Genomic DNA, 13,703 nt, shown 5'->3' with positions numbered 1-13,703 from the left:
TTATATAACAGTAGTCACAGGACAATTATCAAAATCAGAAATATTGATAATATTATCTAATCCACATTCCATAAGCCAAATTTTCACCAACTGTCCTATGTCCTTTATAACTTTTTTTCTTAATCTTTATTCAGCAACGGCATGTCTAGAAATTTATCTTATAGATATAACTATTAAGATGGACAAAGATTAATGCATAGAGATGTACTTCTACACAGCACTGTTTTAACAGAGGAAGAACTGAAAGCAAATCGAAAGCTGCTGTCCTACAAGTAAATCATAGTGCATCCATACCAAGGAAGGCCACACAACTACAAAAATAAATTAAAAGCTGTTAATGACATGAGAAAATGTTCACACCATCACAGACAGGATACAACCTTGCTTAGGCAATGACATCACAATCACATTAAAATATGTAATTTTTTTTTTTTTTTGCAGTACGTGAGCCTCTCACTGCTCTGGCCTCTCCCGTTGCGGAGCACAGGCTCCGGATGCGCAGGCTCAGCGGCCATGGCTCACGGGCCCAGCCGCTCCGCGGCATATGGTATCTTCCCGGACCGGGGCACGAACCCGTGTCCCCTGCATCGGCAGGCGGACTCTCAACCACTGCGCCACCAGGGAAGCCACATATGTAATTTTTTTAAACATTTTTTTCCCCTGATTAGAATCCCACTCCAGGACCATGCAATACATTTAACTGTCAAAACCCGAGTCTCCATAAAGACTATTTATTTTTACAAGTTGTGACATAATGTTAGCTTAAAAAAACAGGGTATACTAAATGCAACATGGATCCTGGACTGGATCCAGAAAGAAGACATTAGTGGGGAAACTGGCAAAATCAGAATAAAGTCTGAAGTTAGTTAACGATAATATACCAATACTAATCTTTTAGTTGTAAGAAATGTACCAAAGTTAAGTGAGATGTTAACATTAGAGGTAACTATCTTTGCAACTTTTCTTACAGAAAAGTTTGAAGTTATTCCAAACCAGAAATTTTTTTTAAAAGATAGTGATATAAAACTAAGTAAAACACACACATATAAAGAGATGTAATGACCAAATGCAAAAAGAGTTATGGGACAATTGGGAAAATTTGAATATGCGTGGACTAAAATGAAAAGATATTTAGCATTTTTTGTTAATCCTCTTAGAGGAATTAATGGTATTGAAAATATCCTTATTTTTTTTTAGGGATGCACAATCCCTTAAGGGTGAAATGTCATGCTGTACTCTGAGATACTTAACAACAAAAAAAATAAAGTAAATATAGCAAAATGTAACGATTATTAAATTTCAGGGACTTCCCGGGCAGTCCAGTGGGTGGGACTCCACGCTTCCACTGCAGGGGACACAGGTTCAATCCCTGGTCAGGGAACTAAGATCCCACATGCTGCGGGGCAACTAAGCCCACGCGCTGCAACAAAAGATCCTGCATCCCACAACGAAGGTCCCAAGTGCCACAACTAAGACACGATGCAGCCAAATTAATTAATTAATTTTTAAAAACACACACACACAATGCAGAATCTTAATTTTTCATAAGTCAGTGTCTTTGAATTCACTAAGATTCACTTTAATGTTATTAAGTTCCTTCTTTTATATGCAAATACCCTAGAAAAGTTAGGGGGTTTTTGTCATCACCTCAGTCTATTTAAACAGAATATCTCCTTACCAAAGGAGTGAGTTTTGGTACTACTGGGGAGCTGGAAGGGGAGAGGAAGGAGACCACTTTAGACCACTTTGGATAGCACTGGGTGAGGTAAGGTATGAAGAATACTCACAGTGCCTGTAAGCAGCCAGAGACCGAATCAGGGAACTGAGAATCTGGGGATGGGAGAAGAGAAGAGAGCGTGCCCGAGTGCACAAAGGCAAACTGTTGACTTAGAACTGGAGCAGGGGCTAGCCTCCCATGGTTCCTAAGCCAAGCAAGTAAGAAAACACAGAGACTCAAGTGGAAGAAAAGCTCTGTATTCCCACCTATTGTCCTCTTTTTCAGGGCTGGAATATTAGGGCCTAGAGTTAGGGAGAGACCTCAAGGGCTGAGGGACCAGCTCCCAATAGGAGGAAGGCAGGAGATATCTCCCCTCTGGCCTCTGATCTGATTCACTACCCTCACCTAAACTCTATCCCCCAACCAGTGAGCTGGCTCAGTGATAAAATGAACAAGAGATTTGGGAATAGCCTAGAATACAAAGACAGACTAATAAATCATTCTCTGAAAACTTACTAAGTGCCAGTAACAACTGTCCTTCCAGTAACAGTCCTTCCAATAACCTAGCAAAGAAGGTATCTACCCTCTTTTCATAGATGGGGAAACCGTGTTTTGAAGAAGATAGTTAAGTGACCTATGCCAGGGCATCAAGCCAGAGAATGGTGGAGCCAGAATTCACACTCATCTGACTCACGCTCTCTCCATTCTACTGTGCTGCCGCCCAAGCAAACCTCTCAGTGGATCTGCCTATAATTCCTGGGCAGCAAACCCAAGATGTATACCCAGGTATTTCCTTCTGGCCAGGTATGGTTCTAAACTTGTACAGCTTAGAGACAGCACAGGCTGCAAAACTAGAAAGGTTGTCCTCATCCTCCCACAAACACGCTCACAGTAAGAAGGGCTGGAGAATTTTTCACCTGCTCAGAAAGCTTCCTCACTTCCTCTAGAATGGAGGCAACAGGCCGACTCCTCTCCCGGCCACGTGTGAAAGGAACAACGCAGTAGCTGCACATGTTGTCACAGCCTCGCATGATAGACCTGGGGAGGAAAGCACCAGAACTTAGTAACAGGAGCAGGATGGCCTGGTCCAACCCAAGGAGCAGCTCCCTTGGCATTATCCTTTGGCTCTGAATTCTCTTGGCAACAGGCTCACACTGGACCAATCGGAGATCTAAGAAGCAATAAAGCAGACATTTTTTATCTTTAAAAACTATTATGAGGAGTTCCCTGGTGGCCTAGTGGTTAGGATTCCAGGCTTTCACTGCCACGGCCTGGGTTCGATCCCTGGTCGGGGAAATGAGATCCCACAAGTTGCAAAACACGGCCAAAAAAAAAATTATTATGTGTTAATCATACAGATATAAACCAAACTGTAACTGGTGGATGCAGTGGTTACCCTAAGGGACCGCAGTGGCGAATGAATGGGTTGCAGACGTACCGCACCTGGACTTTCTACTGTTTATATTTACATATTTTTGAACTCTTTAAATCTAGACCAGAAAAAAATAAATACTATAAAGAGTGTATTAGGGGGCTTCCCTGGTGGCACAGTGGTTGAGTCTGCCTGCCGATGCAGGGGACACGGGTTCGTGCCCAGGTCCGGGAAGATCCCACATGCCATGGAGTGGCCGGGCCCGTAAGCCATGGCCGCTGAGCCTGCGCGTCCGGAGCCTGTGCTCCGCAACAGAAGAGGCCACAACTGTGAGAGGCCCGCGTACCACAAAAAAAAAAAAAAAAAAAGAGTGTATTAGGAATGGAGACCTTGGATTTAAAACACAAGGTTCTGCATCTCTCACTCATTCCTGATCCAAATGCTAAGTATCTAAGTTACATCACCCTCTTTCATTGCATCATGTATATGAAAGCCTAAATTTATCTTAAGGAAATAATGATGGATAGATGTATAGTAAAGATGTTCACTGAAGGACTGTTAAATAAATGTTAGCTATTAATTTTTATAAAGCATTCCAACAACAGTATTGGACAGCCATTAAAATGAGAGGTTGGCAAACTTTTTCCGTAAAAAAACAGATGGTAAATATTTGAGGTTTTGCAGACTATACAGTAGAGACTCATCCTCCTCACAACTACTCAATTCTGATATTGTAGTGGCAAAAGCAGCCACAGATAATATATAAACAAATGGGTATGGCTGTATTACAATAAAACTTTATTTACAAAAATAGGCTATAAGCCTATTTGCCAATCTGTTAGAGAAAATTTCATGACATAACAAATGTACATTATTTTAAATATGAAAAGGTTATAAAACCAAGTACACCAAGAGCCAATTTTTATAAATAAATATACACAAAGCATACACATACAAACACAGAAGAAAGAACAGAGTGATACACACCAAACTGATAATAGTGTTTTATCATTAGCTGGTAGGAGTATAGGTAATTCTTACTCTCTTCTTTATGTTTTTCTATCTTTCCACATATTCTTCAACAAACATGAACTATTTTGTCATCAGATCTTCTTTTTTTAACTTAAAAGATCAGAGGAGGGCACAAAAAGATCCTGAAAGCTCTAGATATTTTAAGTGAAAAAAATAATAAGAGTATAGAAGGGAGGGTAGGAAAGATTCCATATTATATACATGAATGCATGTGCAAAGAATACCTCTGAAAGGATTATATAAGAAACTCCTAACATGGCTGCCTCTGAGAGGGAGCCTAGGAGACTGAGGATGACAGGTGTGAGGGAGTCTTACTATGCCATCTTTTGTTTTCAGTTTTTTGTACTATGTGCATTAATTTTTTTAATGTAATAAAATTAACATGTTATTTTAAAAGTAAGAAAGGAGAAGCTGACTCCCCATCTCTTGGTCAGTGACTCACACAAAAGCAGAAGTGGCACTGGGGCTCATCTGGACTGGCAAGACATCAGCATAGGTCTCATCCATAGAGAGCAGAACATTGGCAGCTTTCTGGCCTGACTCGGCAACAGCAAGCAGCCGAGGAAGGTCCCTGTAGGCATCTGGACCAGCCAAAATATCCACCGTTTTCTCTCTGTTGAGGATCTCCTCCTTCAATCTCTCAGCCATGCAGCCTGGGAGGGAAAAGAAATAAGCTAAGACCTGTTCCCAAATTCATCTCGTCTCACTTCTTTTTAGTACACATTCTCTCCAGCTGGATGAGAGACCAGGTCACAGAAACTTCTCTAAGAGTTTAGCAGCATCCCTCAAATTTGCCCAACACTTCTATACCTCTGGAACCTGCATATTCCTATATAAGAAAACCACAGGAAAAGAGCTCTATAGCAATTCAATTAAATGCCTGGAAAAAATGAAACCACCATCCAAAAACCTTTCTAGACATGAACCACCTCTTTTTTCAATTGAAAATTACTTGGTGCTACAAATAAAAACTATTTTGTGTCAGGAACTTGATTTATTAAAATAAAACTTATTTATATACATCTGCACTTACACACTTTATCCCTCTTGTTGCCCATAATACTTATTAAAACCTATAAGAAATGAGTTATCCATCTACGCTGGTATCTTCCATAATCAAGAATACCACTATTAGTAAAACTATACAATTTAAAAACCCATTATTAAAAAAAAAACCTTTAAAAACACTGGTTTAAGAACTATTCTTGGCTGTACAACCGTGTATAGCAGCATCATTCACAATAGCCAAAAAGTGGAAGCAATCTGAGCGTCCATAAACAGATGTGATATATACATACAATGGAATATTATTCAGCCTTAAAAAGGAAGGAAAGTCTGACACAAGCTACAGCCTGGATGAACCTTGAGGGTATTATGCTAAGTGAAAAAAGCCAGTCACCAAAATGTTGTATGATTCCATTTATACGAAGTACCCAGAGCAGTAAAATTCACAGAGGCAGAGAGTAGAATGGTGGTTGCCAGGGACTGAAGTGAGGGAGGAATGGGGAGTCATTACTTAATTGGTGTGGAGTTTCAGTTTGGGAAGATGAAAAAGATCCTGAAATGGACGGAGGTGATGGCTGCACAACTATGTGAATGTACTTAATACCACTGGACTGTTCATCTAAAAGGGTCCGAACGGTAAACTTTATGTTACATATACTTTACCACAATTAAAAAAAAAAAACTATTTGGGGGATTTCTGACATTCCTAACAGATATATACCCAGGGGCTTCTATAATGAAGGAACTGGAATGGAACAAAACATTCTAGCTAATCTTTCCATCCTCCTGCATCACTGAGTACATTAATCTGTGTAATAAAGGATATGCTCCAACCTGTGTTTCGACCCATCATCACCAAGAATTAATTTAACTATTCCACAATGGACACAGTCTATTTTAAGGTTAAGTATATTGACTAAATTCTGGGACCATGAGGGTACAGAATATTTATTTTTGAAATATTCCTCCCAGCTATCTATACCAGAGCTGTCCAATAGAACTTTCTAAGACAATGGTAATGTGCTGTATCTACACTGTTCAAACTGGTAGCACTAGTCAAGTGTGGCTACTGAGCAGTCGATATGTGGCTAGTGAGACTGAAGAAGTGAATTTTTAATATTATTTAAGTGTAATTAAATTTAAATGACCACATGTGACTAGTGGCTATTATACTGGTCAGTGAATAATTAGATCTTCACTTGGGCATGCTTCAGGAGTCAAGATAAAAGGTGCCTACGTGGTAAATTCAAGCGGCCCCTTCAGACTCCAAACTCTCTCCTATCCACTACTCTGCACCACCATGAGCCCCATCAGCCTAGTGAGGACAGATCACTTTCTGAGTACAGTACCTATTACTTTAAGGCACTAAGAAAAGCCCTCTTATGAGCTTTATCTCATTTAATCCTACAGCCTCTGACATTAAGTATAAGAGTTGAACGGCATGTATAAGATTGTATAAGATTTCTTCACCACTGGGAATCCAGCCTCTAAGGGAAATCCTAGCATATAAAGCTACATGGAGCCCAAGTCTCACAAAACTCACAAAATCTGCAAATTACCAGATACCTAGAATCCCAATCCTCAGAGGCACTCGGGAGCGGAGCCGTTTTGACTTCAAGGATTTGAGCTGATGTAAACGATTCCAGATGGTCTGTTCAGCCTTCTCCCTGCAGAGGTCAAAAAAGGTAGACCTGAACCTGAAAATAAACTACAAAGCAATCTAAAAGAGCAAGAAAATGGGAAGAATGGGAATTCCCTGGCAGTATAGTGGTTAGGACTCCACGCTTTCACTGCAAAGACACAGGTTCAATCCCTGGTTGGGGAACTAAGATCCTGAAAGCCATGCGGTGTGGCCAAAACTATTCCTAGAATGATGCCCTCCCTGAACATCTCCAAATCCTGACAAGCCTTTAAGCCAAAATCAAAAACAATCTACTCCACAAAGCCCTCCCCAACTCTCCTCTGTTGGAGAGTTTGTTCTCCTGTCACTTTAACTATTCTATTCCCTGTACTCAGCAATTTCTTTTTACTGTTTGATTTTTTTACCTAGTGCTTTCTGCCAGATGTTAGAGCTATTTGTGTATGTGTCTTAGTTCCCATATCAGACCAGACTCCTTAAAGTCAGGCTCCATGGAGGAAGGGTTCATTTCGGAATCTCTCAAAGAACCTAGTCCAATGTCTTGCAGCCAAGACCCTCAGGACAAAAATGCTGGATTAATTAATTGACAGTATAGCCAGCTGAGGAAACATAACACCAACATGCCTTGTACACAGAGACAAAGTCATGAACAGGGTATGTTCACTTCTGATGGATGCCACCCATCTCTGTTCAGAAGAACTCTGTCCCTGACCACGGACGGTACCTAGCCCTTATGATGTGAGGTACATCACGAACATGTGCCATTGGCTGCAAGAAAAACCCAAGGAAAAGCTGGGCAACTCAGCACACTCTCAGTTTCCTCATCAATAAAATGAGTTTGATAACAGCACCTACCTCATAGGGTTGTTGTGAGAATTAGTTAGTGCACGTATAGTACTCAGTACAAGACCTGACATGCTACCATTACTATCTCCACTGGTGTAAAACTGCAAATCCACTGGCTCATCTCCATAGGTAGGGCCAGCCTGGCACCGTTGGCTCTGGCATTATTATACAAGATATATTCACTCTCTAGGTAAAGAACAAATTCCCACCTGATAGAACATGTGACAAGGAGGACCACATCAGCCTGGGTGGAGAGCAAGGAAAAAAAAGAAAATTATGATCTTTGAAATTAACCTTTTAGAATCACTGCCCACAGCCCTTTTTTTTTTTTCAGATTGTGGTGAAACACACATAACAGAAAATTTACCATTTTAACCATTTTTAAGTGTACAGTTCAGTAGCATTATGTACATTCACACTGCTGTGCAGCTATCACCACCATCAACCTCCACAACTACTTCAACTTCCCCAACTAAAACCTGTACCCATTAATTGTGGCCTCTCCCGTCGCGGAGCACAGGCTCCGGACGCGCAGGCCCAGCCGCTCCGCGGCATGTGGGATCTTCCTGGACCGGGGCACGAACCCATGTCCCCTGCATTGGCAGGCGGACTCTCAACCACTGCGCCACCAGGGAAGCCCATCACAGCCCATTTTTAACCTAGTTCTTTGCCTGAAGATGAGCACTACCTTAAAAGTTTCAAAAATAACTGCAACAAAAGTACAGCTCAGTCCCACACTGCACTTTCCTCAAGGGAACTCACTCTCACTAGGCCACAGCCTGCTCATGAAACTCCACCCAAGAACTGGCACACATGCAGAATCTCGCCCAGGAAACAAGGGGAAGCAGGAAATGTGTGTACCTCCTGAAGGTTACTGGTCCGGAGGTAGCCACTCTTCTGTAAGATGGACCAGGCTATCTCTGTGTCATTCACATTCATCTGGCAGCCATAGGTCTCAAGGTAGACTGCAATGAGAGGGCAATTCCACTGTAGGCAGATGAAAAGGGACCGCATGTCTCAAAAGGGCGCCTCCCCAAATGCCCCAGAAACACCTGAGGCAACTGGTTAGCCGCTAAGTCCCCTGTTGCCTCAATTCTAAGGCATCATTAATTGCCAGATGTACCCCCAAATTAATGACAGCCTTTCAGAACAAAAGAAATACTACATTATATACACACACCAATTACAAGCCGTATCATTTTAAAATGGAGAAAACATGCACCTGAGAATCAGGAAATATGGTTATAAAAACAATTAGAAAGGGGAGAACTAGTTGACAATAATTATCAACCTGGGGGAAATAAATTTAAATCCATGTTAGAGCTTCCCTGGTGGCGCAGTGGTTAAGAATCCGCCTGCCAATGCAGGGGACATGGGTTCGAGCCCTGGTCCGGGAAGATCCTATATGCTGCGGAGCAACTAAGCCCGTGAGCCACAACTACTGAGCCTGTGCTCTAGAGCCCACGAGCCACAACTACTGAGCCTATGCTCTAGAGCTTGCAAGCCACAACTACTGAAGCCCGTGTGCCTAGAGCCCGTGCTCCGCAACAAGAGGAGCCACTGTAATGAGAAGCCCATGCATAGCAACGAAGACCCAATGCAGCCAAAAGTAATAAATAAACAAAACAAATAAATTTATTTTTTAAAAAATCCATATGTTACACTCCTCCTTCTCAAAATGAGGTTCTCCAGACTCTGGAGGGAGCAGCAGTGGCCAGAGGGTACATAAAGCCACAAAATAAAAATGAGGCAACTTCCTACAGTAACTTCAAACGTCTTAAGTGAAAGCAAGCATGGCTAACATGACATAAAACACATTTGCACCAAGTTACAAGAACCTCAATTTCACACCGTAGTAAGACCCTTCAAACTAAATTCCTATTTCAACCCCTGTGTCCACCAACGCACTTTAATCTACAAACCCAAATAAATTCTAAATGGAGTTAGAAGTTGAAGGATAATCACATGAAAACCAATAGAAAAGATCAGTAATTTTTAAAAAAAAGAAACAATCAGGATTTTTTTTTAAACCTTCCTTGGCTCACTTCCCTTGTATAAAAAAAGAAAACACCAAACTTATGTCAGGGAGACACTGAAGGGAACAACAAATGTTAAAGGACTACAAAATACTGAGCAGGAGTCACAAGGTATACAGACTCCTTGATTTACCAATTCAACTCCTAGAAATTTATTCCAGAATAAAATTTTTAAAGAAGCTATCTATATATGCATGTATCTGTATACATATATATGAGGCACTTATTATAGTGTTATTTATAATATAAAAATTTTTGAGACAACCTAATGTCCCAACAATTGGAAAACATCATGGTACAGCATGTGATATTTTGCACCAATGTTTTTAAATTTAATTATTAAGACTAGTATTTGAAAAAAAAAAAAAAGACTAGTATTTGGAAGAATATTAAATGAAAATAGCACATTACAAATAATTTGCACCATATGACTGCAACCAAATCATTAAGAATTATAAAGGGAAATTTTTTTTTTGAAACAGTGCAAAAGGGGAGAGATCTGGTTGTCTCTTAATGTCTCTTCAACCTTTTTTTTTTTGGCTGTATTGGGTCTTCATTGCTGTGTGCGGGCTTCCTCTAGTTGCGGTGAGCGGGGGCTACTCTTCGTTGTGGTCTGCAGGCTTCTCATTGTCGTGGCTTCTCTTGCTGCGGAGCACGGGCTCTAGGCACGCAGGCTTCAGTAGCTGTGGCATGCAGGCTCAGTAGTTGTGGCTCATGGGCTCTAGAGCGCAGGCTCAGTAGTAGTGGCGCATGGGCTTAGTTGCTCCACGGCATGTGGGATCTTCCCAGGCCAGGGCTCAAACCCGTGTCCCTTGCATTGGCAGGTGGATACTTAACCACTGTGCCACTAGGGAAGCCCTCAAACGTTTTTTTTAAGGCATTTTTACTGAGTGCATTATGTTTCTCAGAAAACCTCTGCCTAAGCATACTGATTTTCTACAGCACCAATTATGAAACCTACCTTATAACTTAGGATGATCTAAAAATCAGAATAGAGATCATAAGGGTTTCCAAAGGTAACTAAAAAGAGGACTACCCAGGACTTCTACCCACAAGTTGCGTGTACCAAAACTATAAGTTCCTTTATATTATTGTTACTTGGTAGAGTCTGACAATTCCATAACTTAGCAGCCTTCCCACTCTGTTAACCCTCCAAAGCCACGTCTGTAATAAAAGACCTGTTAAGAATCAGACTATCGGACGTCCCTGGTGGCACCGTGGTTAAGAATCTGCCTGCCAACCCAGGGGACATGGGTTCGAGCTCTGGTCCAGGAAGATCCCACGTGCCATGGAGAAACTAAGCCCATGCGTCACAACTACTGAAGCCTGCGTGCCCTGGAGCCCTCACGATGCAACTACTGAGCCCACGCACCACAACTACTGAAGCCCGCGTGCTGCAACTACTGAAGTCCACATGCCTAGAGCCCGTGCTCTGCAACTAAGAGAAGCCGCTGCAATCAGAAGCCCGCACCCCGCAGTCAAGAGTAGCCCAGAAAGCCCGCGTGCAGAAATGAATACCCAACGTAGCCAAAAAAATAAAGAAAGAAAGAATCAGACTACAGATACTGGAAAGGAGTAAAGCAGGAAGTCCAAAGAGAAGTAAAGTAAAACCAACCTTTTCTCTGTCTTCCTAAAAGATCATCCACTGTGAGATATGGGGGTGGGTCCTCCACATCTGGAGTAGACGGTTTCTCTTGAGGAACTGAAGCACTTCTTAAAAAATGCTGAAAAGTCGGTCCAGTGGCCAGCCTGGAGCTGAAATCCTTCCAAACTCCATCCTCCTGCCGCCTCTCTGGACTGGGACCTGCAGAGCTGCGGACACCACTGTGTGCCCTGCAGGTCCTAAGCAGCAGCCAGGACACAGAGGTCAAGGGCCCCCACCTCAGACATCTCTGTGCTTGGAGGACACACTGTAAAGGATGCATGGCACTAAAACAGCCCAAAGACTGCAAGAGAATGACAGACATCACCAACGTTTATTGAACACTATATACAGGGCACTGCTCTAAGCACTTCCAAGTGTATTAATACATTTAATCCTCACAAAAACCCAAGAAGGTACTCTTAATAATATTGTCCCCTTAATAATATTTTACAGGTGAAAAAAACTGAGGCAACTTGCCGAATATCACACAAAGAAGTGCCAGAGATGAGACGCAAATCCAGGTAGTCTGTTTTCAAAACAAAGGGGTGGTAGAGATGAAATGAGAAGCCCTGACAAAATAACAAAGTAGCACCTTGTGCCAGGAACAGTTCCAAGGGCTTTAAGTGTATCAGCTCTTTAAACCTTCACAGCATCCTGGGTAACATAGGCAACAGACACTATTATTATCCCCATTCAGAAAGGAGGAAATAGACAGAAAGGCTGAGGGACTTACCTAAGCTCCCACAGCCAGTAAGCAGCAGAGTCGGGATTCAAATAAAGGTCTCTATTACAACAAAGCCTGTGTCCCTAGCCACCTTGCTACACCGCCTCCCCACACTGTGAAAACCATTTACTGAGGGCATCTTCTTTGGGGTTCCTTCAAAAGTAAAGTATCTAACATGGGGGCACCATATGCCTGATCGGTGACTACTTTCGACCTCCAAGAGTCTCAGATTACTGCCCTTCAAACTTCCCACCCAGACTCTCTCACATATGGCTGGGGGAGAGAGATGGAAAATGGCACAACCTTTACAGAGAGCAATTTGCCACCTTCCATCAAAATTACAAACACACAAACCCTAGATAACTAATAAGAACCTACTGTATAGCACAGGGAACTCTACTCAGTACTCTGTAATGACCTACATGGGAAAAGAACCTAAAAAAGAGTGAATATATGTATACATATAACTGATTCACTTTGCTGTACAGCAGAAACTAACACAATACTGTAAGTCAACTATACTCCAATAAAAATTAATTTAAAATAACACACACACACAAAAACCCTTTGACCAAGCAGTTCCATTCCTAGGTATTTATCCTACAGATAGACTCATGTGCAAAATAACCTATGCATAAGGATATTTGATGCAGCAGTGTTTCTAATAGCAAAGAAACGGGAAAGATCTAAATGTCACCCATAGGGGACTAGTTAAATAAGTCACATTACATCCATACAATGGAATAAGATCCAACCGTTAGAAAGTGAGGTTGAAGCTATACATGACAAGAAAGCAAAGAAGCAAAGTGCTATACTAGATATAGCGGGCCATCCACAAATCTGTGCAGGAAAGAAGACATGAATATTCAGGTACATATTTGTAAATGCACACAATATCTCTAGAATGCATAAGAAACAGTGGGTGCCTCCCAGGAAGGAACCTAGGTGATTCAAAGTACAAAAGGCGGAGACTTACTTTCCACCACATATTCTTAATGGACCCCACACCTCCAGCCTGACTACCTCACTCCAGCCATACCAGACATCTTTGTACTGATCTTCACTAGCTTCTAGGCTTTTACACATGCTGTTTTCTAGGGCTGATGTATCTTTGCTCAACTGATGTGGCCAACTCCTACACTACTTTTAGGTCTCTGCTTCCTCCTGGAAGCCTTTCCTGGCCACCACCGCCAAAGTCTAGGGGTCCTCCCCTAGGTTCCCAAAGCCTCCTTATAACTATCACAAGACTCATCACACTTTGCTGTTAATTACTGCTTATCCCTTGTAAGCCAGAGGTCTCTGAAAGCAGGGAACAAATCTCATTCATTTCTATATTCTTAGTATCTCCCATTCTAGTAACATGGCAGGTGCTATACATATAAAATGAGCAGATGTGGCCTGTTACTTCTCCAACGCGATCACCTGCTGTACATGCCACCAGCACTTTAGGCAGGAGCAATGCCAACCTACTTTCAAGTGACAGAGAACAGCAGACTTTTAGTGTGAACTTTAAAGTCACCCGTTTCTGCCCCTTACTTGTTGTGTGACCTCAGGAAAGTCAAATTCCTACCTCTGAGCAACCAATTCCACATCTGTAAAATAAGGATAAAAATAATACCCACCTCTCAGAGGTGTTGCGAGAATTAAAGATGTTAAAACCTAACTTGGCATACAGTAAGTCTTCAGT

At 41.9% G+C, this 13,703-nt stretch overlaps 1 protein-coding gene across 1 annotated transcript in view; it reads right to left on the bottom strand.

The window, feature by feature from the left end:
• CDK5RAP1 (CDK5 regulatory subunit associated protein 1) overlaps positions 1-12,484 on the bottom strand; it is a 43,583-nt gene extending 31,099 nt beyond the window's left edge. The window contains 7 exon segments of the mRNA XM_032604192.1: positions 2,635-2,755; positions 4,564-4,774; positions 6,693-6,793; positions 7,821-7,855; positions 8,473-8,576; positions 11,263-11,377; positions 11,380-12,484. Of these exon segments, the coding sequence (XP_032460083.1) occupies positions 2,635-2,755; positions 4,564-4,774; positions 6,693-6,793; positions 7,821-7,855; positions 8,473-8,576; positions 11,263-11,377; positions 11,380-11,424 (732 nt within the window). The 5' untranslated portion in view covers positions 11,425-12,484.
• Between the last annotated feature and the right edge of the window lie 1,219 nt (positions 12,485-13,703).

Source organism: Phocoena sinus, chromosome 15 (genome assembly GCF_008692025.1).
Source record: "Phocoena sinus isolate mPhoSin1 chromosome 15, mPhoSin1.pri, whole genome shotgun sequence".
NCBI classification, from domain to species: domain Eukaryota; kingdom Metazoa; phylum Chordata; class Mammalia; order Artiodactyla; family Phocoenidae; genus Phocoena; species Phocoena sinus.
The sequence above is the reverse complement of the archived record's forward strand: the minus strand, read 5'-3'. Positions and strand labels throughout refer to the sequence as shown.